The following is a 23,892-nucleotide window of genomic DNA, read 5'->3' as shown; positions in this document are numbered from 1 at the left end:
AGAGGTAACTCTATGATTCCAAATTATTTTTGGAATGGTTAAGGAAATCACCAAGTAAAATAGTTTTACTTTGAATTGTTGTACTTTGTGTGAATTAAAATAGTTTATACTTTTAAATCAATTGCAAGTTACCGTCAAAGACATAAATCTTAAACTCAACCCTAAATTGATATAACTCAGCGGGGTAAAGGGATTCAACATAAAATAATACATCCATGATTGCATTATTTGGATTTATAACATTGTCCTTACCGGACAATGATGCTTCTTACAGAACCCGAGGTCCAGGTTCCATCAACTGCATTGAACTGCACTATCTCGCAGTCCACAGGCAAGTTCACCCTTGCTCATGTCAACTTGAGTATTTTCTACTACTTTAATGCAAAGCTATATACTTATCATTCCTGCATCGCAAATGAAATGTTACTTTCCAATTATGAATATGACTATGTGGCTGGCAATGGAACCATGGTATGTGTTGATATGGTGGAGGTTCCATTGCAATGGGTTATATCACCCTAGGATTAAATTACCAATGCCGTCCAGTGATTCTAGCGCCGTACAAACCGCGTTGACCATGAGATCTATAATGGCTCTGGGGAAGCCAGCCGTATCTTTTCCCTTCTGCACGCCAACGGATTGGTAGAGCCGGTGGGGTGTTGGAGGCACTGCCACAATAGGTTGGGATATCCTTTTAAATCCCCATCCATTAGTGATGATAAGCTCTACCATCTATGAAGGATTGTCCGGAGTACACCGTGAGTAAAGCCGTATTATCGGGAGAAGTCTACTGGGGGTGTACGGTTGGACAAAAGGGTGGGTTTGCAGTCGCGGAGAAGGCGGTGTGGGCTTGGATCTTTATACCTGGCCTCACACCAAAGGAAGTGTGAACGGGGGCAAGTCCCAGCGGATGACAAAAAGGGTGAGATCTCTTGTGGGAAAAGTAACGCACCTCTGCAGAGTGTATCAAATTGTGGCTGTCACTCCTTGTTCCAGGAAGGAATCGCTGACGCGGCAGGAAAGGAACTCCACGAAGTTCTAATCAACCTGTGAAGACTGACGGGCATAGTTTTCATAATAAAAGCAACCTTTTGAAGAAATGATTTCAAAACATGCATTGACCTGCGATTTCCTGATCAATGGTCGTAGCTAGTGCATCAAACACGTTTTCACTCTTTTAGAACTTGCTGAGTACCCCTGTACTCACTTTCTTTCGACACCCTTGCTAGACTGTGATCCGGAAGTGGAGGCCATCAACGATGGAGCACCAGAAGGAAGTTACGAGCTGGTCTACGAAGAACCTGATCTTACCGGCGGAGTGGAAGGCGTAGACTATGGGATAGTCTACGGATCAGATGACACGGAGGTGGAGGAGTAGTGACATACCCTAGCATCATTGAGCCGAGCAACGTAGAACTTACCTAACTAAGTTGTTGAGCTCTCTTCATATTTAGTTATGAGTTGTAATCGTACTTAAGTAGTATCTTAGGATGTTCTCATAGGACCTGTGAGAATATCAACTTGTAAGACAATGTTTGTAATAATGTATGGAGTGTTATGACCTGCAATGTTTCTGTTGTACCACTCTGAGGGATATGGCAATTTGTGAAGAAGTCCCTTCACAAAGATCATATCAACGACTTGTATACTACAACATGCAGTGGTATGCTGGGTCACCGCAGGCGCCACACTGGCATGTGTGGCGCCGATGTAAGGGACGCCACACAAAAGGGTTAGATTGGTGAAATAGTTTCGCCGGAGGGTCAGTCTGTGCTTTTTTTTAACTTTTGGGTTATTTTTGTGCAAATCGCCGAATTTTCTCTCCCTAAGAGATCATTGAGCTGGCGACATTGATTGCCCTTTCATTCCTTCTCTTTCTTTTTTCCAGCAGAGATGGACGGCGACGGGCTCGTCTGATGGTTTGTATCCTGCCAGACTATGATACATAGTGTGTACCTTTTCCTATACCAGCAAAAAGCTTTGGTCAAGGAAAATAAAGCCAATGTTAGACAAATTGACTTATATTGACTATCACTAGTAGAAAAATAGGCTTCCGTCCACCCCCATTAGTCCCGGAAATATTCGAACCGCGACTAAAGGGGGCTTTAGTCGCGGTTCGGGAGGCGACTCGCGACTAATGATCCATCCGAGACGAAAGGGTACCCCTTTAGTCGCGGTTGGTAACACCAACCGGGACTAAAGGGCTATGGAGGGATGCGGCCGGCGAAAAAACCTTTAGTCCCGGTTGGGGACACCAACCGCGACTAAAGGCACCAACCGCGACTAAAGGGTACCTCTTTAGTTCCGGTTGGTGTCCCCAACCGGGACTAAAGGTTTTTCCGAGTTTTTACACTCCCACGCACCCTGCACCCCCCCCCCCCCCCCGCGCGTGGATCGCCTTTTTTTTGGTTTGTAAAATACAAAAGAAAATGATAGAAAATTCAAAAAAAATTGTTTTCATATTCTTGTATGTTATGCAACCTACTATTCGGAGAAATTGAGAAATTCAAATTTTCACTTTTTTTGCAAAAAAAGTTTAAAAATGGTAAAACCGCAATAACTTTTGCATACGACGTCGGAAAAAAACGTATAATATATCAAAAAAATCCTGGGAAAAATTTACATCCGAATTTACCGGGATTTACCCGGTTAGCCAATTTTTAGATTCTCAAAATTCCAAATGAAAATATGAAAGCAGGATGATTTTAGTTTTTGCTATAAATTATGGATTTTATATTTTTTAAATTTTTTTTAAAATAAAATTAATAATCGCATCCAGCATAAAGATTACTATTACTTTTACCCAATTTTAAGATTTTCAAATTTTTAGGTTTTAGGTTTGGCAAATTTTTTTTAAAAAAATTTAAAAAAATTTAAATTTAAAAGTTAATGTTTATTTATTTATTCACGATTATTATTACATCATTATTTTTGTTTATGAAAAAAAATTATTTGAAATTCAAACAATAAAAAAATGTGACATCGACCAACATGTTAATAGGATTGATATGATACTAGTATCACATACATGTGCGCGTAGCACTTGGATGCGAGACGGAATGCAACTTGGAAGTTAAGCGTGCTAGAGGTGGAGTAGTGGGAGGATGGGTGACCGAGCGGGAAGTTTGACCACGAGTAAGTAATTTGACTAGAGATAAGTGTAGTTAGAGATAGAGACTAAGCTATGCAAATAACTGAAATAATAGAAATTCCGAAAAAATAGAAAAAAAAACGGAGTGAAAAAAATTAGAAACCCAAATGAATATTTTTTTTTAACGAAATAGCCTTTAGTCCCGGTTGGGGACACAAACCGAGACTAAAGGTCCTTCGCCCAGGCGCATGCTAGCCGCCCACGTGGACGGACCTTTAGTCGCGGTTCGTAAGCAACCGCGACTAAAGGGGGGGCCTTTAGTCGCGCTTAATTAGTCCCGGTTGCGCAACCGCGACTAATGGTAGTTGCGAACCGGGACTAAAGCCCTTTTTTCTAACAGTGTATGTTGTGTAAATAGATTGTTTTGGCTAACTAGTGACAAATCAAACTTCAATAAAATCAAACACTTTTAGCAATTCAATCTAGGTTCTCCGGTTATTTTGGGAAGAAACGAGAACCTTTCCCAAAGCCATTTTGAAGTTTAAAATATTTTTCTAACTTTCATTTAAAATTGAATAAAAACTCAAACTTGTAAAAATAATCTAAATTTATCAGCAATTTAAACAAAATTCTCTGAGGATTGCGTAAATTTGTGTGTTCATTTTCGCCCAACTGTTTGATAGTTTTAATAAATAGAATGAGCCAACTCCTTGTTCAAATGGTTGGTCGATCTCTGTCGCCCCCAAAGTATCACGACAAAGAAAAAGAAACTAGAAATAAGCACACAAGGAATACTCTGCACAAATGCCCACTACTCAACTACGAAAACAATCGAGTTCATCGGTCAACGTCATTCACACGTACAAAAGATCAGTCGATCTCTTTCGCCCCAAGGATATCACAACAAAGAAGAAGAAAAGAAAAAGAAAAGAAAAATACAATGTACAAAGACCAACGTGCATAGCCGGAAAACGACGAGCTACCAACGTTCGTCCGCATCAGTCCAACTCTTGAAAGAAACACAAGCTGCGTGCCATGATCACGGAGCGCATGCTTCAGGGACGCGACAAACAAACCAGAAGAATGATAAGAAATCAAGTCGTACGGTCGATCGATCGATTGGCTTTCTTCCAGCCAGAACAAATTGGTTATCGTGTAATGCAGGCACGTGAACGTGGAGAGTCGCAGGGCATAGTCATCAAGTTCTTCTGTTCATATTTTCTTACCGTAAGAGAGGCACGATCCTGCTTTTGGTTCTACCTTGGAGAATCGCTAATTCGCTATGTAGTACCGTGGGATTATAGTACTGGCAGATTAGATTAGTCATCGCCGAGCCTTTAGCGCAAAGCAATACCCAAGGTCGCCAAAAGGAGAGCCAGACACGGGGAACAAGATACGGTCCGTCGCCAGCGACTAAACAATTATTGGAAAAGCTACACATGTCAAATTCAGGCAAGCTTGAGGCTGGAGCAGCAAGAGAAGTTGCAAGGGGAAGGTGTTTCAAGGATTCAAGCTTTTAGTACACAAAAATAGAACAACCAGCTGCGGCACGCACAGTGTTCATATGGAGTATGTCAGGGCATCTCCACCAGCAACCCCAATAGTTTTATAGGATGTTTTTGGGCTTACACCCGGAAGCCCTAAAAAATAACACCATTGCAGGCCTCTACGTACGGGGTGTAAATCGGGCGCAGCTACGTAGGATTTTTAGCTTGGGGCCATCCTGTCAGCGACACAAACATCGTGTCACGTTCTAAATAACCGCGTGGCGAGGCCGGTCGTCGTCCTCAGTGGCCGCGCCAATTTCCGAGGCCACGATGCGACGGTGCGCCGATGGCCTCAACGAAGCGCTCGCCCTCCTCCTCCGTCGAAGGCGGTGATGGCGTGGAGAGCACGAACTACGACGCATTCGATTAGTTGTTTTATTTTAAATTTCGCAATGCTTTTGCATAAATTTCAATGAAGTTCAGCGTCTATTTAAATTTATAAAGTTTTTAATTTTTTTTTTTTTTGGTACCGACCGTATAAGTGCGCCGGTGTGAAACAGCGACGCTGGAGATTCATTTTCCCCCATTCTTGTTCTACCTCCCTTCCAGCCCAATCCTCTCCTTAGCTTAGGCCTTGTTCCTTTCTACTATGTCCATCGTCTGGCCCATCAGCCCATGACAAGGCCAAATCATTTCTCCTCGACCAGTGCTCCGCGCCGCCGCTGCCACACTCGTCGGACTCCTCGCCGCCGACCTGCAAAAGAGAGCTGCAGAGCCAGGGTTCGATGTAGCCTGGCGCCGCCCCGCACGCTCGCGCCTCGCTTCTCTCTCAGCGCCGCAATGCCGCTGTTCTAATCAAGCACGCGCGCGCGCGCAACAGCTGCCGAGTTGCCTGACGAGGCCACGCTGGTGGAGACGCATCGGCACACTCGTTCGCATCCGCATCCGTGGTTGGTTTCTTCGAACTGGAATCTCCCTACTGTTTTCGAACTTCCCCATTCAGTTGTTTTGATTTCCCGTTGTACATGTATACTAACGAGCAGTCCATGTTACTGTCATGGCCGACCTTTTCACCTGTACCATGCTTTTGTTCTGAAAAATGGAAGGTACCCCCACGGCTCTCCTCATCACGCTGACACCCTCCGTTGCTACTGCTGAGTCTCGCTGGCGACGCAATCGTCTGATTTTGTAGCAGGCACTCAGGCACAGGCAGAATCCTCTGTTTCTTCCTGAACCTGAACGACAGAGAAAGCTCTCATTCAGTTAGCCCAGCTAGCTTTTCCTCTTTCATTGAGCCCAATCCAATAAAAAAAACATTGCCAAATCAATGTCTTCCCCGTTAAATCTAAATCATTCGGCTAGTTTCAACCCAACACCGTAAATCCTATTTGTACTTGCACCTAAATTATCTTTCATCTTCTTTCTTCTTCTTCTTCTTGAATTAGCGGAGCTGGAATTTATTTGTGTTTGAATTTATTTTAGTTTCAAGTTTCAGAAGTATTTACATGTTGTTACTAGCTTGAATTAGCGGAGCTGGAATTTATTTGTGTTTGGATCTGTTTTGCAAACAGGACACGTAAACGTCGAACCCCAAGTACACGGAGGAGTTACGTGGTGAGGTCGACCCTCAACTGGAAGACCAGATGGAGAGTGGGATACTAGGCAAGTCATATTTCTTTATCCATGCTGATCCTACATGCCACATGAAAAATATTTACTATAGCTTGATAATTCATATTCCTGGATGCTTTTTATTTACCAGCTTAATTTTGAATGACATACAATTAGCTTATGCCTAACACCGATAAGCCTGATTGCTTCCATATGTATTTACTAATTTTTTTTGTTTATGTTTTGGAAAATTGAATATCATTTATCATTTTTCAAAATTCGGGGTTTCCTGTAGTCTGGGAGCCAAACCGACTGCTCTGTAGTCCACAACCATTTCAATCCGATGAAATTTGCTTGCTCACACTTTCTCTATCCTCCTTTTCTTCTCCAGATAAAACTTTCTTGTTCTCCTGATAAAACGATATTATTTCTTATTTATAGCTTGTGGGAGCCACCACTATATGTTGCATACACACACGACAAGAGATTACACACACATGTACAATCGGTCGACTGCAAGAACATCACACACGAGAAACACATAAGACAAGTGCACATACATGCATCCACACAAATGCCAACAAGTGCATATTAGTTATTAACTATGTGCTAGGGACCTCCTGACGCCTCTTATAACTTACCAGTACTTTCCCTCTAGGTAAAAGCACAAACTTACTCCAATCTGGCTTGGGGAAAGGAGACATCAGTTGGAGATCAAAGTTCCTTAACAAATGGCTCCATATTATTTTAATTTGCATGTAAGCATAGGCTTCACCAAAGCAACCATGATTTCCACCACCACCGAAAGATGTGTAAGAGAACTTGCCTCCAGCTTTATCCTCCGCTCTCTCAGGAGAAAACCGATCTGGATCATATACCTTAGGATCTTTATAAATGTGAGGCATGCTATTGTTCAGCACTACAGGGCTTGCTAGTGTGTGCCCTTTGGGGATGTCATACTCATTGCCTTGTTTCGTCAACACTGTGAAGTGTTTATGTGCCTTGCGAACCAACATCGGTGCTGATGGGTGCAGGCGTAGTGCCTCTTTGATGCAATTGTGCAAGGTATCCATCTCTAACAATACGTTGTAGTCTACCTGGCCGTTGTATTTTCTAATGATCGCCTTCTGCTCCGCCACAACAGCTGTTAAGCACTTTGTACTGCTAAGTATGCAAGCTCCGGTCCATGTACTGGTGTGAGCGCTAGTGAGTTTTCCGGCAAAGAGCAAGGTCATGATCATACCTGTGATCTCTTCTTCGGTCATGGACCGGCCGTCTTTATACTTGGAATCGATCAATCTTTGCATCATATCCTCCTCAGTTCCACCGGATCTCCTACGTGACTTTACAATCTCAGATAGTGTTTCAGTAATCTTGAGAAGTGCACTATCCCGTCGTCGGTGTGCTGGAATTGGGATATACGGGAAGAATACACTAACAAAACTCACGCCATTTTCTATTTCACGGAACAATGTGCTGAACTCATCAAACATCTTCTCTCTGACTTCTTTTCCCAGTAAGCATCGGGCTGAGATCAGCATCAGCACCTCTTCGATTTCATGTTTTAGATCAACTATGCCGTCATCTGCCCATTTTGAAAAGTACGCCTATGGAACATAAATGCAATCATGTATTAAGTTGCGCATAGTGCAATTTGTATCAGATATGATCTATCTGTACAAAACAGGTGATATATCTGTAAGGAAGTGTGTATTTCTTGGTCACTGAGTAATAATTGTTTATGAATCTATGATCTTGGATATTTCTATCCAATGGCTAATTGACTGGTTGAACATTTGCGAAGTTGTGTGAGAACCTTAAGATGTGCAACTAGTAAACTGCAATTTCTGTAGTACAGTACAAAAATTACAAAACAGTTGTGCAGTTACAGACTTGATTACGATAACTCTGGCCCCATGACTGGCCATATTATAATAATCTATTATATGTCCAATCTTATAACTCTCAGATATTATTTTTTTGAATCGGAAGGTTGGTTACATAGATTTAGTACCATTTACTAGTCACAGATAATATTTACAACAATTTTCTACACTTGACTACTATTTGATTACATATTCATACATAGACTAAAAATTGTTCAACGTAGAATATCGCAGGCCGTGCTATAATTTTGAAACTGAAGTAGTTATGATAAGATTATTCAAACAAATCGCATATAGATTAACGAGTAAATAAAATTAGCTATGCACGCGTGCATACCTTGACTTCTCTAAGGATGGGTTCAACGTTGCTCCTCAACTTGGACGGCTTGAGTGCTTCAACAAAGATACGGAGCTGCTCATCGCGGGTGCCTCTGTTGATGCCATAGCCAACCTCTCGGCCAAACATTGGCACGGTGAACTCGAAGAGATCGCCACGGCTGATCTCGGATGCTGGTGCCCGAAAGAAGTGAGACAGTACCTCTTGCCCGATCAAGAAGGTCACCTTCTGCCCGAACAAGAAGCTCACCGTGAACACGTCCCCGAGCTTTGCATGTAGCTCCTCTATGGTAGCTTCTGGGCCCTTTCTGAATACCCTGAGTAGGAGTCCTAGGAGAGCGATGCCACTCACCAAGGGGGGACGCGATGGTTTCATGCACGGCGAATCGACCGCGGTTCTTCGCCTTGTTGTTGCCATCTTGGTAGCCACAGCAATTGTGGAAACAAAAGCTATGGCTAGCCACACAGATGAAGCATTGCTTGTTAATTGGTAGCCCATGTTGTTGTTGATCGTATTGCTTGTCGGTGCTGCAGTTAAAAATCTGCATCGAAGAGAGTTGGACCCAAGTAATCAAGACTTCGTTTACGGATTCTGAACTGCGGTGTGCTGAGATTATTTTGCAAGAGAGCAAATATACAAGAGATGTTTCTAACTTTTGGATCCAATATATATACTGCAAGCAACTTTTGGGGTTGCAGCCCAGAAATAGACGCCCAAATCTCCATTTTCCGACCCAGGACGAATTACGTCTAAAGAACATGGTCAGGTAGTTTTTCACCCCTCTGGCAAGAAAGTTTACGAGGACATATACCTGAACTCTTCAAAGGTTATCTATAATTATTCCCTTCCTTAGCGCGGGTGCTGCACTATGTCATGCCTCAAGGAAGATCTAAAACGCATCAGAAGAGGATTGGTATCTAGCTCAAGTGTTCACTGAACTCCTCAAGACCTCGTAGATGCGATATAGCCCGACAGACACTTATATATAGGAAATATATAGTCGATGGGAATTGCCTGATGTAATGCCAGGTGACTCGTTGGGTCAGTGACGCCTAAGCATAGCAAACAGGAATACTGAAGCCACGTTACATGCATGAGTATTGTATACTCAATCATATCACTGAGCGACCCATATGATGCAGCCCCTTTGTTTGGTGTATATCTGACTAATTGTAGCCAATCAAGTTAGACCCATACTTCCTGCATGCGTGTCACAGAATCTTGTATGGTGTATTTATGATACTCAACCATATGAATAGTAAAGTATGGTTGTCTGACAGCTATGGCGATGAAATTAGCGGACCACCATGCGCATAGGATCAGGCATGGTAAATTGGGCTAAAATCGGAGTACACAAACGTAGAAAGGACTCTACAATGCCATAGAGGTTTTCTATATATGTGTATTCTACATATGGATCACTTTGGAGGCCTCCGAGGCAGGTTAAATATACCTTTCTTCGAAGGAGAAAAAAAATCTTTGAAGCAGCAGCTCATCTCATCTTTCTTGGTCCCTGACGGCTGGTGTGGTTTCTTCTGTCTTAGGGTTAGCTCTCCTCCAGCTCCCTCCTTTTATAGGTCAGCACACATATGGGCTTGGGCCACTTGGGCCAGAAACATGTCCAGTGTTCAACACCCCCCCACCCCCCCCTCAAGATGGATGGTAGATATCTATCAATCTCATCTTGTCACATGCCAAGTTGCATTCCCTTGTTCCCAGTCCCTTTGTCAAGCAATCAGCAATTTGCTTCCCAGAAGTGACATGAGTAAGGCTGATGATCCCAACATCAAGTTTTTCTTTAATGAAGAAGCGATCAATTTCCAGATGTTTTGTCCTATCATGTTGGACTGGATTATTTGCAATACTTATGGCTGACTGATTGTCACACCAAGCTCTGAAGGGCCCCTTTCTGAGAAGCTTTAACTCGCTCAGGAGATGCTTCACCCAAAGCATCTCACACACCCCTTTAGATAAAGCTCTGTATTCAGCTTCTGCCGTTGATCTGGACACAACTGTTTGTTTCTTGCTTCTCCATAACGCCAGATTTCCTCCCACAAACACACAATAGCCTGATGTTGATCTTCTATCATCTCGACAACCATCCCAATCAGAGTCACTATAGCCATCCATCTCAAGGTGTCCACTCTTTGCAAACCACAACCCCTTTCCCGGAGTTCCCTTCAAGTATCTCAAGATTCTGTGCACTATATCAAGATGCCCACTCCTTGGTTCATGCATGTATCTGCTCACCACACCCACGGCATATGTAATGTCAGGCCTGGTATGACACAAGTACAAGAGTCTCCCAACCAATTTCTGATAATTTTCCTTATTCACTAGCTCACCTGATTGTGCAGTCACTTGATGATTTTGTTCAATTGGGGTAGGGGCTGCACGACATCCATCATGCCCATGTCACTCAAGAGATCTAGGGTGTATTTTCGTTGACATAAAGATATTCCCTTCTCCGTCCGAGCCGCTTCTATACCAAGGAAATATTTTAGGTTGCCCAAATCTTTCACCTCAAACTCCTTGCTCAGACATTCCTTCAATCTCTTTATTTCCCTCTTGGTCATCTCCAATGATGATAATGTCATCCACATAAACTGCAAGAATGGTGATCCTCCGTTCAGCGTGTCTATAGAACACCGTGTGGTCACCATTGCATTGACCATACCCCATACCACACACAGCTCGTCTAAACCTATCAAACCATGCCTTTGGAGATTGCTTCAGACCATACAACCTGGTGGTATCTCCATGTACACTTCTTCCTGCAGGTCACCATGTAAGAAGGCATTCTTGACATCTAGTTGATGCAACTTCCACCCAAAGTTAGCAGCACATGAAACCAATATTCTTACTGTGTTCATCTTCGCCACTGGAGCAAACGTCTCATCGTAGTCAATTCCATAAGTTTGACTAAACCCTCTAGCGACCAATCTGGCCTTATACCTTTCTACCTTCCCTTCAGGATTCTGCTTCACAGTATAGATCCACTTACAACTCAGTGCCTTTTTCCCTGTTGGCAGTGTGGTTAGCATCCATGTCTTGTTTTTCTTCAGTGCTTCCAACTCTTCTATCATCGCTTCGCGCCACTTCGGATCTTGCTTTGTTGTCTTCCAATCGTTTGGAATTGACACGTTTTATAGAGAGGCCACAAAAGCTCTATAGGAAGAAGACAAAGCCTCGTAAGAAACAAATTTGCTAATGTCATGTTCATCAGAAACAGTTTGTAGAGCATGCATTTCGCAAAGAGCCTTCCTTGCCACTTCACCCTTTCTGGCTGCTTCACGTGTCTCCTTTCGCAATGCAATTGACAGCTGTGTCAGATGAGCTGCTAGCAATGCCTTGTTGCTCCCCCTGCACATGTGGCTGCTATCCCACCGTGTCAGATGAACTCACATCACTACCTTCCCGCTCCTCTTGCATATGTGGCTACCGTCGAGTGTACACTTGGAGATTCTGCGGCCACCGATCCTGAACAGGAGCAGGAACCTGGGGAGAATCAAGCGGAATCGTACCCACTATTGGTTAGACCTGAACCTCCTGAACCTGCACATCACCATCAGGTTTAGTACCCATAGAATCGCCCTTAGTGTGAGACACTACCTTCTCCCCCTCATGACCATCTTGCACAGAGTGAAGTTGGTCAAGTTCTGCAAACAACAAGCTCAGATCAGTTTGCTCACAATAGAATGGCTCGGATTCCCTGAAGGTGACATCCATACTTACAAACATGCCTTTCGCAGAGGGACACCAACATTTATACCCCTGCTGACTAGAGTAATAACCAACAAAAACACATTTTACTGCTCGTGGGTCTAACTTCCCAATCGATGGTCTATGATCCCGAACAAAGCATGTACTGCCAAATAATTTTGGAGGGACAACAAACTTATTTTTCCCAAACAACAACTCGCATGGAGATTTCATACCGAGTATCCTGGAGGGTGTCCTGTTAATCAAAAAATGGCTGTCATGACTGCTTCACTCCACATGAACTTGGGCACATTCATTGTGTACATCAGCGAGCGAGCTACTTCCAAAACGTGTCTATTTTTCCGCTCTGCCACACCGTTTTGGGGAGGGGTATCCGGGCAAGTCGTTTGGTGAATAATACCTTGTTCAGACAAGAAGGCCCCAAAGGTGGTGTTCAAATACTCCGTGCCATTGTCAGTCCAGAGCACCTGCACTACTTGAAACTGATTCTTTACATATGCATGGAAGTTCTGAAAACAGTGAAACACCTCATCCTTGTAGCGCATCAAATAAACCCAAGTCATACGAGAATAGCAGTCAATATAGGTAACAAAGTACTTCATTCCATTCAATGACACCACTGGGGAAGTCCATACATCTGAATGAATAAGTATAAAAGGAGATATGCTCCTAAGCCCCTTACTCACATATGAGGCTCTTGTATGTTTAGCATATTCGCAAGCATCACATGTTAACTTGCCCTTGCTTATTCCACACATAATATCAGGAAATATTCTACTCATCTTATTGAAAGACACGTGCCCCATCCTACAGTGATGGATCATAGCTTGTTTTCCCTTGTCCTCCATGGTTGCAGCATACACCAACTCTGGTTGCACCCCCTTTTCCACATACCAGAGCCCCTTACGCCTGGTGCCAGTCCCAACCATCTTCCTCCTCTCCCGCTCCTGAATCACGACACTAAACTTGTTAAGAGTCACACTATAGTCTATGTCATCAATGAGAGCACTCAAAGAGAGCAAATTAACAAGAAACGCTGGGACGTGTAGAACAGATGACAAAGAGATGTTTGAAGTGCACTTTACTGTCCCTTCTCCAACAATAGGTTGTTTTGTACCATCAGCAGTTTGAATGGTGCCTTTATGAGTAGGAGGATGCTTAATGTAAGATTCAAACACAGCGAATTTACCCGCAACATGCTTAGATGCGCCAGAGTCTAGAATCCATTTTGTATCATTCTCATTAGTAGCAAGGGATGCCTTTTCAGAATTGCTTTCATCTGTGGAGACCAAGTTAGCAAAGTTTCCATAGGCAGCACCATCCACTTCTGCATCCTTTGACGTCCCATTGTCCACTTCAGTCGACATGTGTGCACTCTGACCACCGGAGTTTCCGATGTGTCCTCCTCTACCTCTAGCAGTTTGACGTCCTGAGTATCCACCTCTACCTCCTCCCATCCTGCTACTCCCCCCTCTGTTATATCCCCTACCTCTACCACGAGTTGGGCAGTACGACTTCAGGTGACCAGTCTCCCCACAAATGAAACAGTCCCTTGTCTCTTTCTACTCTCTACGCTCGGTCACAGCAAAAGTTGGAGCTGACACAACTTTCTCATCTGCTGGTTCCAGAGAGAGCCGCACCTCCTCTTGAGCCATTGCTGCAATGACCTCGTCAAGAGTGGGCAAGGAGGTGTGGTGCAGCAGAGATGCCTTTCTGCCATCAAAGCACTTACTTAGCCCCTCCAAAAACTTGAGCACACGCCTGCGTGCTATCCACTTGTGCCCTGACTCGATAGAGGCTGCATCATAGAGTTCGAGGGGGTCACAGTTATCCTGATCAACCCATAAGGCTTGCAGCTCTGCCACATATGCCATCACTGTCATGTCCCCCTGACGGAGATGGCGAATCTTCCCATCAATCTGAGCAATGAGCATGACATTGCCCTTACCAGTACTGGATGGACAAGGTCTTCCATATTTTAGCAGCTGTGGACAACCCCTCCACGGAACGCCCAATGGAGGGCACCACCGAGTTCAACAGCCACCCAATAAGCACAGAGTTGACGGTTTTCCACTTCTTTCCCTCAGCACTAGTCTTGTCTCCTGGTTCTTTGACATTCCCCAATAAGTACCCATCAAGATTTTTCTGATCCACAACCAACATTGCCCTCCGAGACCAACTCAGTTAGTTGGTAACCCCCTCTAGCTTGATGTCCGTGGGTGGCATGTCAATCTTCTGAACCACTTCTTGTCGGGGAACAATGGCCTCAGAGCCACCCCTTTTGAGAGAAACACCGTGAGCTGCTCGAGACCCTCCGCAAGGCCTTTGGACTCACCCATCTGCACCGTCAGTTTCCAAATGCGGAGTACCATTTTTGTTATGGCATGATGGTTATTCTGGGACATGATATAGTATTTTTTTTAAGATCTGACTTTACATTTAGCAATAGGAACAAGCAATTAAAATGTATGCCTTCGTATGACCATGTGTATTTATTTCTGGCAGGCCACTTGTGTGACGGTGATCGATGCAGTTAAGATATGTGGTGCTTTTGATCTGTGCTCTCGTGTCTGCTTATCTTGGCTAAAATTGAAAAATATTATAAATTTTGGTAGCGTTTGATAAAGGATGTCTTATTGGACTTCGATCCAGAGTCAAGGATCTTTGTTTGTCCATGATTTTGTCAATGTTGAATTAAAGTTCGGGTACATAGAACCAAAAAAGACTGAGTGCTGGCCATTCACTTGGTTCCTTCGCTTGGATTTTTCTTTAGCCTAGGTTTCGTGTGGACTTCAGTTAGGCTTATGTATCCAAAGAAAAAAACTATGCCTACATAAGCCAGTAAGAGGTTATATTTTCAGTGGTAATGCAGTGGGATTAGTTTCTTGGTTCAAGTTTTGATTTTGTGCAGATCAGTGTAAGTCTGCAACTTTATTCAGGCTCCTCTTACATAAAATATTTGAGGCAGAAGTAGACCCTCAATTCCAGCCAGTGTGTGAGGAACAAACTGACGGTCATCTTGTTCCCTTTCCTGCAGAGCAAGTGTTCTTGACATGTTCTTGACAGTTACTTTGTTTCCTGGAATATTTGCATACTGTGAAGTCCCATACCAGGCATATTCCATTATTTATTTTTCCTCTTGGTCACTGGACAAAAATGACTAGACCAATTGGAGGAAGGCTATCTGGTGATTAAATGCTTAAATCATCTAAGTGGATTTAAGAGAGGCATCCGAGTCTAAACCATTACTTTCTGCTCTTCCTGGTGGTTGTGCAGTTCCCCATATGCTTGTTCTGGCCCGACAACATCAATGGTTAAGCCTAGCCCTCCTGACGGAAGCGCGGCGCTGACCCCATCCTGCTTCTGGTGGTTTTGAGTTCTTCTCCATTTAAAATGCAGGTCTGATCAGTAAGTTTTCAATTGCTTCACTGGTTATTTCATCTCTTTCACTCAGTGGTAGGTTTTTTTTTCAACAATGGGCTTTATTACTTTAAGCAATAGACCCGACCTTTGCATAGTTAGGATGCACACAGCCGTACCAGTATAGTTATTACAATCACGAACCAACGAAGAGCACGGCAAGTACTAAGGAGTTATGGAAATGAAAAAAGGAAACATCTAGCTAGATTGACCCAGCCTTAGGTCACGCTGTCACCCATGTTAGGAAAAAATATCTCTCGCCGTATCCTCCATTCCTCCAACTGTGAAGACACATCCGTAAGGAGGTCTTGATGCTCCACCCGCTGAAGAGGCAACCATGACCGGAGCGTAGCTGGTATATGACCTGCATAAGAGAAGAAGAAACATTATTAAAAACCATGTCATTTCTACATAGCCAGAGCGACCAAATAACGGTAATCACTCCATCCTAATAAGACGTTTAAACTTAGTATCCCCACCATTAAGCCAGTTGCCAAAAATGTTGGCAACACTACGTGGTGGGTATAAGGTAGAACCTATCTGGATGGCTGACCATATAGATCCAGCAAAATTACACTTGAAGAATAAGTGCTTAATGGTCTCGTCATGATGACAAAAGACACTTTTTACTTCAGTTACGTTTGGCAAGGTTATTGGTGAGAATGACACCAAACCATGCAGAATCTGAGTTTCTATACTAACATCTGAATGACACGGCATCTGGATGCCATTCAGTTCCTATATCTGTTCTCACAGTTCTCTGTGTTTCGTGTCTGCGTAGAGACTACTATTAGATACGGCCAGCCAGTACGGTCCTGGTAATTTTCCTTTGTTATTTCGTACCAATTTTATACCGAGAGAAGTCCAATTTACCCTCCTAAATTTGTCTTAAAGTTCAGCTTGCAACCCTCAATTTTACTTTGGTTCAACTTTCAACCCTGAATTTTAAAAACGGTTCATAATCACCCCTTGCATTGTATTAAGCTGGTTTTTCTTGTACCGTGTATGTTGTATGTTGATGAGTTGGCACAGTATATAGGACGAAAACCCCCTAACTAGTCAGTAAAAAGGTTCAAAACATGTCAAAAAGGGTAGAAGGTCCAATTCCAAACGGTTTATAGAATTCAGGGTTGAAGATTGAACCAAAGTAAAGTTAAGTGTTGTAATCTGAACTTTCAAGTTTACGGGGGTAAATTGGACTTCTCTCTTTTATACTCTCACATCTGATCTATGAATAAGCTATACTAACATTTACAACAGAAAACTGTGAAGTTAATAGTAATGTCCCTTAATGATTGCGATTATCAGTTTTCTGCACTATCATGGCTAACCTATAAGTATGCCCGTTGTGTTTGCACCAGCCTGTTGGTCTGGCACCACATACAAAGAGCGAGAAGTAATGCTACGCTGAAGGGTGAAGAACACTTGTAAATCACGATATAGCAGACCTGAGATTAGAGAACTGTAACATGGAGTAACAGTTGTAAATTCAGGCGGATTAAAAACACACGCATCAACGTGGAAATTGATTTCACCCAGTAGTAATTAAAAACAGACCAGCAAAATCAACTCATACATCTCATGGTCCAAAACAGCCACCTACAAATACAAATAATTCCATATAATATTCCACTAATGGGTATGCAGTAACATGATACATTTTTATGAGAGAGGAAACCGTCAGGTATAACTATCACCAGTTACATAAATTTTATTTTTTTTACTTTGTACTATGGTATTTTGTATGACAAAGTGTTTGACAATACAATATAGCAATAAGTCATCATCCCCTTATTCGAGTAGCAGCATCTTTGTATAGAGCAACCACCCTGCAGTTCTTGCTTTAATGCACACACATGTTGCTGAGCCATTTCCTCCAAGTAACAACAGAGATGAAATACAACCTATCACATAGCCTGTCGAGTAACCCGTAATAAGCATACCTCCACCTCTTCATGAAGAGAATTCCGCAAAATACCATCCAAGCACCTGCCACAAAACCAAGAATTGATCCTAGAAGGAAATCCATTTGAGAAAAATCATCTTCAGACCATCTTGCTGAATCATCTCTGGAAGGACATTCCCTTAGAACTGGATGTCCACAAAGACCCGGATTACCAATGTACATAAAAGCTGCAAATCTGGAGTTCAGAAACTTGATGCAAACCCGCTTAAAGAGTTTCTGGATATGTCCAATGACACAATTGTTCTTGGTAACTTAGGTAGCAGGCCAGTAAGTAGATTTGAATGCATTGAAAATTCAATCAATGACATGAACTCCAGACTGAGTGGTAAGTCACCGCTAAGTTGGTTCAAGGAGATGTCCAACAATGTAGCATCAGAAAAGGTAGTCCAAAACCAATGTGGGATCTTATCAACTAGGCCTGTGTTTGAAATATCAAGTTCGATGACCTTCAGGCATCGAAGCCATTTTGGAAACTGGGGACCCAATTGACAAGACGAAAACGATGCAAAATCCAAGTTGAACGGATGTACCCAATGCGAGTCAATAATAAGTTCCAAACTATTATAAGATATGTCAATGAATTTTAAACTCTTCAAACCAGAAAAATGATCTTCTGATATCACACCACTCAAGTTATTGTACCAAAGGTCTAAGTAAGTCAAATTTGTAAGCCTGCCAATCTCCACAGGCATTGAACCGCTCAACTGGTTGCCACTGATCTCAAGAACACTTAAGCTAGTTAGGTTTGACACAAGTTGTAATGTTGTGCCAGTGATGTTGGCATCATTCATATGTAGCTCTTTGAAATTCTTCCATGAACAGCTGGGTATCCTTTCTATCACCTCTCTTATGTCCCCATATCGATGTTGTTGCCGCCAAGACTTAGATGACACAATTGTTCCTGGTATCATCCCCTTGATGTTGTTAGATGATATATCAAACGTCTCTAACAAGGTCAAGTTTCCCAACTCGTCAGGGAACGTGCCTGATAATTCACAACCACGTAAGCTTAGGCTCTTGAGGCTAGTTACATCCCACAACCAGTTGGGTATAGCCAAACTGTTCAAAGAGTTGCCAGAGAGGTCAAGCTCCTCAAGAACTGTAAGGTTATTGCGTAGAAGTGATGACGGAGCATTACTCATATGAAGGCCACATGAACTCAGAGTCAGTACAACCAAATTGGGAAGGGCGTTGACTGTATGGACCCAATTAGTGACCCCACTGAGGTTGACCGAGCGCACGCGAAGATGCTCTAACGAGCAGAGATGGCCTAACCAAGATATATCGTCTGAGTATAGTTCCGGGTACAAGAAGTTTCCCATGTCAAGTTGTACTAGTCTGGTCAGGTTGCCTAGCTGCGGAGGCACTCTACCACGAAAACCCGTTTCGGAGAGGGCAAGATAGGTCAATTTCCAGAGAGAGCCCAAGAATCCGGGCATAGCCATTGCATCTCCGAGAACAACATTCACGCTCAGGTCTAGATACCTGAGTCTACGTCGGAGAGCAAGTAGCGAAGAAGATACCTGTCCATGCAGTGAATGGTCTTCGAAACCAACGAAGAAATCCTCTCCTAGAGTTGGAGAACGGTTGCGGAGGTCGAGCTTGATGACTGTGGCCTGTCCGGCTACTGCAAGTGACACCGCTCCACCGGCAACAGTCATGTCCTTGCTGCCACGAAGCAATGCAATTATCCGGGTCGCTCGTGATGCCAGCCTTGAAGGAGAGCAGCGTGGCCCTCTCGGCCGGGATACAGCTTCCGTTCAATATTTTGTTCATGTTGTCGATGGAGGAGGAGGCTGTGGCTAGGGTAACTAAGAAGAGGAACCTCGCTGCAGCCATGGCAGGCATGGAGGGGACTCTGACCAAGAACATGGTGAGTAGAATTCTAGAGAATGATGTACTGTCAAAGGGGGAAAACTGTGTGCCGTATCTTATAGGGGGCTAGGAATGGGTCACAAACTAGGAATTAGAGCTGCTACCATCGGCCATTCCCTCTCCTGCAGACCGACAAGAAATTTTGATAGTTGGAATAGTCGATGAGATGTCGTGATCATCTTCGGTATGAGCGCCGGTTTGATTCACAGGAATCTGAAACGTAGGAATTTAAAAAACATGGAAATGTGATAGAATGTGTGAGGTATGTTGTCGTCCACAATTTCGGAAGGGTAACACACAGTAGTTGTCAAAGTAGAAAAATTTTGTTCCTGTAGGCGCTATCATCTACCACAACTTGGGATGGGCCACACACTAGCAATTAGAGCCGCGACTGTCTGTCAGTCACTCTCTTGTTGACTGGGAAGACATGACATGAACATATTTGGCAGGGCTATTGCTCCGGTGTCCCCCCTCTCTAAACTTTGTTCTATTTAGACGGCTAGGATCTGCTGATACCCCTTCGTGGGTTGACTTAACGTGTGTGTTTGGTTCATGGGTAAATATGTACGGAATGGGATGGGATAAAATATGTTTAATTAACGATTAATAGAACTATTAACACACCGGTTAATATGTAATTAATGGGTCCTTTTCCCTTCGTGGCAGAGCCGGACCTAGCGGAGCGGCCGCCTACCCATGTCTAGCAAGGTCACTGCCCGCACGTATTTAGCGAGGCCGTTTCTGTCGATTGGGTGTGGCGTGGACGTAGCAAGCTCGCTGCTCGCCATGCCATGAAGGCCGCCACCGCCGAGTAGGGAGCCATGTTGAAAATCAAGCTCGCCGCTCACCGCGCCCTGGAGGCCGCTGATGCCGAGTTGGGGAGCCACGCGGAAAAGCAAGCCCACCGCTCGCCGCGACATGGTGGCCGCCGCCGAGCTGGGGAGCCAGACATACGACGGTGGTAGGTGTCGGAGTCGCGTCGATGGCCATGGACTCTCAGATGGCTAGTGAGATTAGTCATGAAATTCATGGATCATATGGTTCAGTCTTTCTCAGAAATATTCAGTTTTTGGGATGGGATCATCCATATTTTCTGATCACGAACCAAACGCACGTTTAGCCCCTTCAACTTTGGTTGGAAGGGGACTAGCAATTATAGCCAACTCGGCACAGGCTCATATTCTTTTAGGAAGAAAAGTGCACGTGCAGCAAATAAGTGGATGTGTTCGAACACGAGAAATGGTTAACAGGATGCTATTCTAAATCGTACAGCTGAAGGGCAATATGAACACGAGAAAAGGGAAGGGAAAACTTGCCTTGAAGAGCGATGGAGGTGGAGGCAGTGCCTGGATTGCCAAATATGAAAGAGACATCGCCTGTAAGAGCGAAGCTAGGCGGAGGCAGTGAGGGCAGACTGCTGGTGGCCCTAGCGATGTCGTGACGGCCTCACCAGCCCGTTCCACCCCAGCAGTTCCCACGGTACCTCAGCTTGCGCAGCAGCCCCAACAGCGGCATTGAACCACGGCGAAGCAGGCTGACGACGGGACGAGGTGAGCTTGAACCGGAAGCAGACGCTCGTCCTGCCACCTAGCCTCCGCCAACTTATTATCCATCGTCGTCGATTTCTTATCCGGGCACACCTCCATCAGTCCCTAAGCCGCCGCACCTTCTTATGTCCTGTAATGGCCTGAAACCTCGACACTATCATAAATTATCAATCACTCAACTCACTCCCAAGAAGTAGGCACTGAATTCAGAGTTTATATTGTGGCAAGTAGCCGATTGCAGAGGTGCCTCTTGGCCAACCACGAACAGTGGCATCTATGGGGAATAAATCCTAATACATCTATGCCAAACCCTAAGAAGTCGTTTGAAAGCCAGGCTTTCATTTCGTTTGTAGCATTTTGAAATGAATACATGTATTCATTTCATTTACATTGTAATTTTAAAAATAGACACTTGTTTGGTTGCCAGAGGAATTGCAAATGACAGCAGAATTCAATATTGAATTTGTAGAGGCTTTCATAGAGAATCGCAAATGACAGGTCTCAGTTTGGAATTGTGTTTACCCATAGGGTCATTTTGCTGGAATCCTAAATGAAATGACCACCCAATTCTGTGGCAACCAAACAACCCACCTATGGAATTCTAAAATGAATTCCAGAATTCCAGACCCAAATGATGGATACCAAACGACCTCAAGAGGAATTCGAGAGTAAATAGAAGAGTTCGACTACAGAACAAGAAATACAGCAGTTGAGGTGATAAGGTTACAGCTATAAAGTTTAAATAGTGACCCGCCGGTGATCTTCAGCCGTCTATGGGTGAATCAACGTCGATAGCTTCATCCCAGTTGGCATGAAGTGTACTGGACGAATCTGAGAGGCTGGTTTGACGATTAAGAGCATCTCCAGCCGTGTCCCCAACAAGGCCCCCGACAACCGTTTTTTTACATCCGAACGGCGTTATTCGGCCAAGCCGCGTCCCGGCTCCTTGTTTTCCCCGGATTTGGCCTTTCATCCGTTCGAAGAGCCCATGACATCCCCGCCCCCTGGGGTGCGCTCAGGGACTCCGGACGAGAGAAAAGCGGGGATGGGCCTGCTCTATCGGCGAGAGAACACACGAACCCCACCACTTTGTCGTCGCAAATCCCCCTCCCCTCCCGTTGCTCTGTCGCCGCCGGCACAACCCCTCGCCAATCCGCCGGCCGGTTGCCACAACTCCGCCGTTCCTCCACCCAACAACCTATATTTCGCCGCCCGTCCTCCCCTCTGCGTATTTTCCGCCCTCCAAAAGCTCCCTCGCGTCGCGCCTCGTCGACACGCCCGGCAGGTGTTCGTCCAATTGCCTGGCCGGACATGGACTCCGACGAGGAGGAGCAGATGTTCGCCGAGATTTTTGAAGAAGAAATGGCAGCCGCCGCCTAAGACGAGGAGCACATGCTGATCCTAGCTTGCCTGTTCGGCTTGTACGACGAGTCGGCCATTGGTCGCCGTGGTGGGTCGGCACCAGGTCGCCGGAAGTGCAAGCCGAGGCAGCGAATGGAGGGCTACTGCATGCTCTACGCCGACTACTTCGCCGATAATCCATTGCACGGTGAGGCTGTTTTTAGGCGCCGTTTCAGGATGAGCCGGAAGCTCTTTCTGAAAATTGTGCATGCCCTTCGAGAGTACGACTCCTATTTCAGATGCAAGTTGGGTTGCACCGGCATTGTAGGGTTCTCCGCCCTCCAAAAGTGCACGGTGGCTATGCGGATGCTGGTATATGGAGCTCCTGGTGATTCTACCGATGACTATCTTCGGATGGCGGAGTCTACCGCCCTTGATTGTTTCTACCGGTTCTGCAGGGCGGTGATAGCAGTGTTCGGGGACATCTACTTGAAATCACCCACTGTCGATGACACTGCTAAGATCCTCGCTGTCAATGAAGCTCGAGGATTTCCAGGGATGCATGGAAGCATTGACTGCATGCATTAGAAATGGAAGAACTGTCCGTTTGCCTGGCAGGGAATGTACAAGGGTCACAAAAAAGGTACTTGAGGCAGTGGCTACCTATGATCTCTGGATTTGTCACTCCTTCTTTGGTATGCCGGGATCCAACAACGACATCAACGTCTTGCAGTGCTCGCCGATCTTCTCCAAGTTTGTTGAGGGTCATGCTCCTCCGGTTAACTTTGTGATCAATGGCCGGCAGTACAACAAGGGATACTATCTTGCAGCCGGTATCTATCCGAAGTGGGCAACATTTGTGAAGACTATCTCAACCCCCCCCCCCCCCCCCTCCCGAAGGAGCAACAGTTTGTCAAGGAGCAAGAAGGTTGCCGAAAGAACGTCGAGCGTGCATTTGGTGTCCTCCAGCAGAGATTTGCTGGTTCCCGTTGTGTGTGCTTACACAACATGATTATCGAGAATGAGCGGAAGTATGCGGTTCCTCCGAGCGAGCAAGCTGCACCATATGACACAGAGGGTCTTCTTGCACAGCCTAACCACCAGGTGTCGGCATCGTGGGCTGTGTTCATCGCTATGCGTCAGGAGATTCGAGACTCCATAATGCATCAACAACTGCAGGATGATCTGGTGGAGCATATATGGACGCTTCGAGGTAACACCAACTAGTTTCCATTTGATTTGTTTCAAAACTTGTCTTGTTTTGTTGAACTGTAAAATTTATTTGTAAAAATAAGCCAAATGTTGGCAAAACTGGTCAAATTCGCCGAACTATGTTGGATATTTTATTTTGGACGTTTCCAGTGACGTTTTTTTCTCAAAAACGCCGAACACCGGGTGTCTACCGGGGAGACGGTTGGAACTTCGGCCCTCTCCGGTCGAAACTTTCGTCCAATCCGGCGCTATTTAGCGCCGGATTTGGTCGTGGGGAGCGCCATCGGCTGGAGATGCTCTAAGGGTATAGCAAAGCTTCTGTTTTTGAACAGTTAACTGGTTCATGACAACCTCCCCCCTGATGAGAGTAGACTTGCCCTCAAGGCTGGAATGCAG

At 44.6% G+C, this 23,892-nt stretch overlaps 2 protein-coding genes and 1 long non-coding RNA gene across 4 annotated transcripts; 1 reads left to right on the top strand and 2 right to left on the bottom strand.

Annotated features, from left to right (window-relative positions):
- The first annotated feature begins 5,244 nt into the window (after nt 1-5,244).
- On the top strand, nt 5,245-14,951 carry LOC127344551 (uncharacterized). 2 transcript variants are annotated; one of them, XR_007878058.2, is made up of 3 exons: nt 5,245-5,528; nt 6,150-6,240; nt 14,641-14,951. It is a non-coding gene; the product is annotated as an uncharacterized lncRNA (long non-coding RNA). The 2 variants fall into 2 exon arrangements; XR_011752476.1 differs by lacking the exon at nt 14,641-14,951 and adding an exon at nt 6,848-7,105.
- Nucleotides 6,652-9,380, bottom strand: LOC127344539 (obtusifoliol 14-alpha demethylase). Its single transcript, XM_051370842.1, has 3 exons — nt 9,224-9,380; nt 8,413-8,953; nt 6,652-7,796 (listed from the first exon to the last, which is right to left on the bottom strand). The coding sequence occupies exons 2-3, from the start codon at nt 8,908-8,910 to the stop codon at nt 6,792-6,794; spliced, it is 1,503 nt and encodes a 500-aa protein (XP_051226802.1). The 5' UTR covers nt 8,911-8,953; nt 9,224-9,380; the 3' UTR covers nt 6,652-6,791.
- Nucleotides 14,952-17,155: 2,204 nt separating the features above from the next.
- Nucleotides 17,156-19,417, bottom strand: LOC127330481 (receptor-like protein EIX1). The gene has a single exon (XM_071826398.1). It carries the CDS (start codon nt 19,180-19,182, stop codon nt 17,704-17,706), a length of 1,479 nt encoding a protein of 492 aa, XP_071682499.1. The 5' UTR covers nt 19,183-19,417; the 3' UTR covers nt 17,156-17,703.
- Between the last annotated feature and the right edge of the window lie 4,475 nt (nt 19,418-23,892).

Source organism: Lolium perenne, chromosome 1 (genome assembly GCF_019359855.2).
Source record: "Lolium perenne isolate Kyuss_39 chromosome 1, Kyuss_2.0, whole genome shotgun sequence".
Taxonomy (NCBI): Eukaryota; Viridiplantae; Streptophyta; class Magnoliopsida; order Poales; family Poaceae; genus Lolium; species Lolium perenne.
The sequence above is the reverse complement of the archived record's forward strand: the minus strand, read 5'-3'. Positions and strand labels throughout refer to the sequence as shown.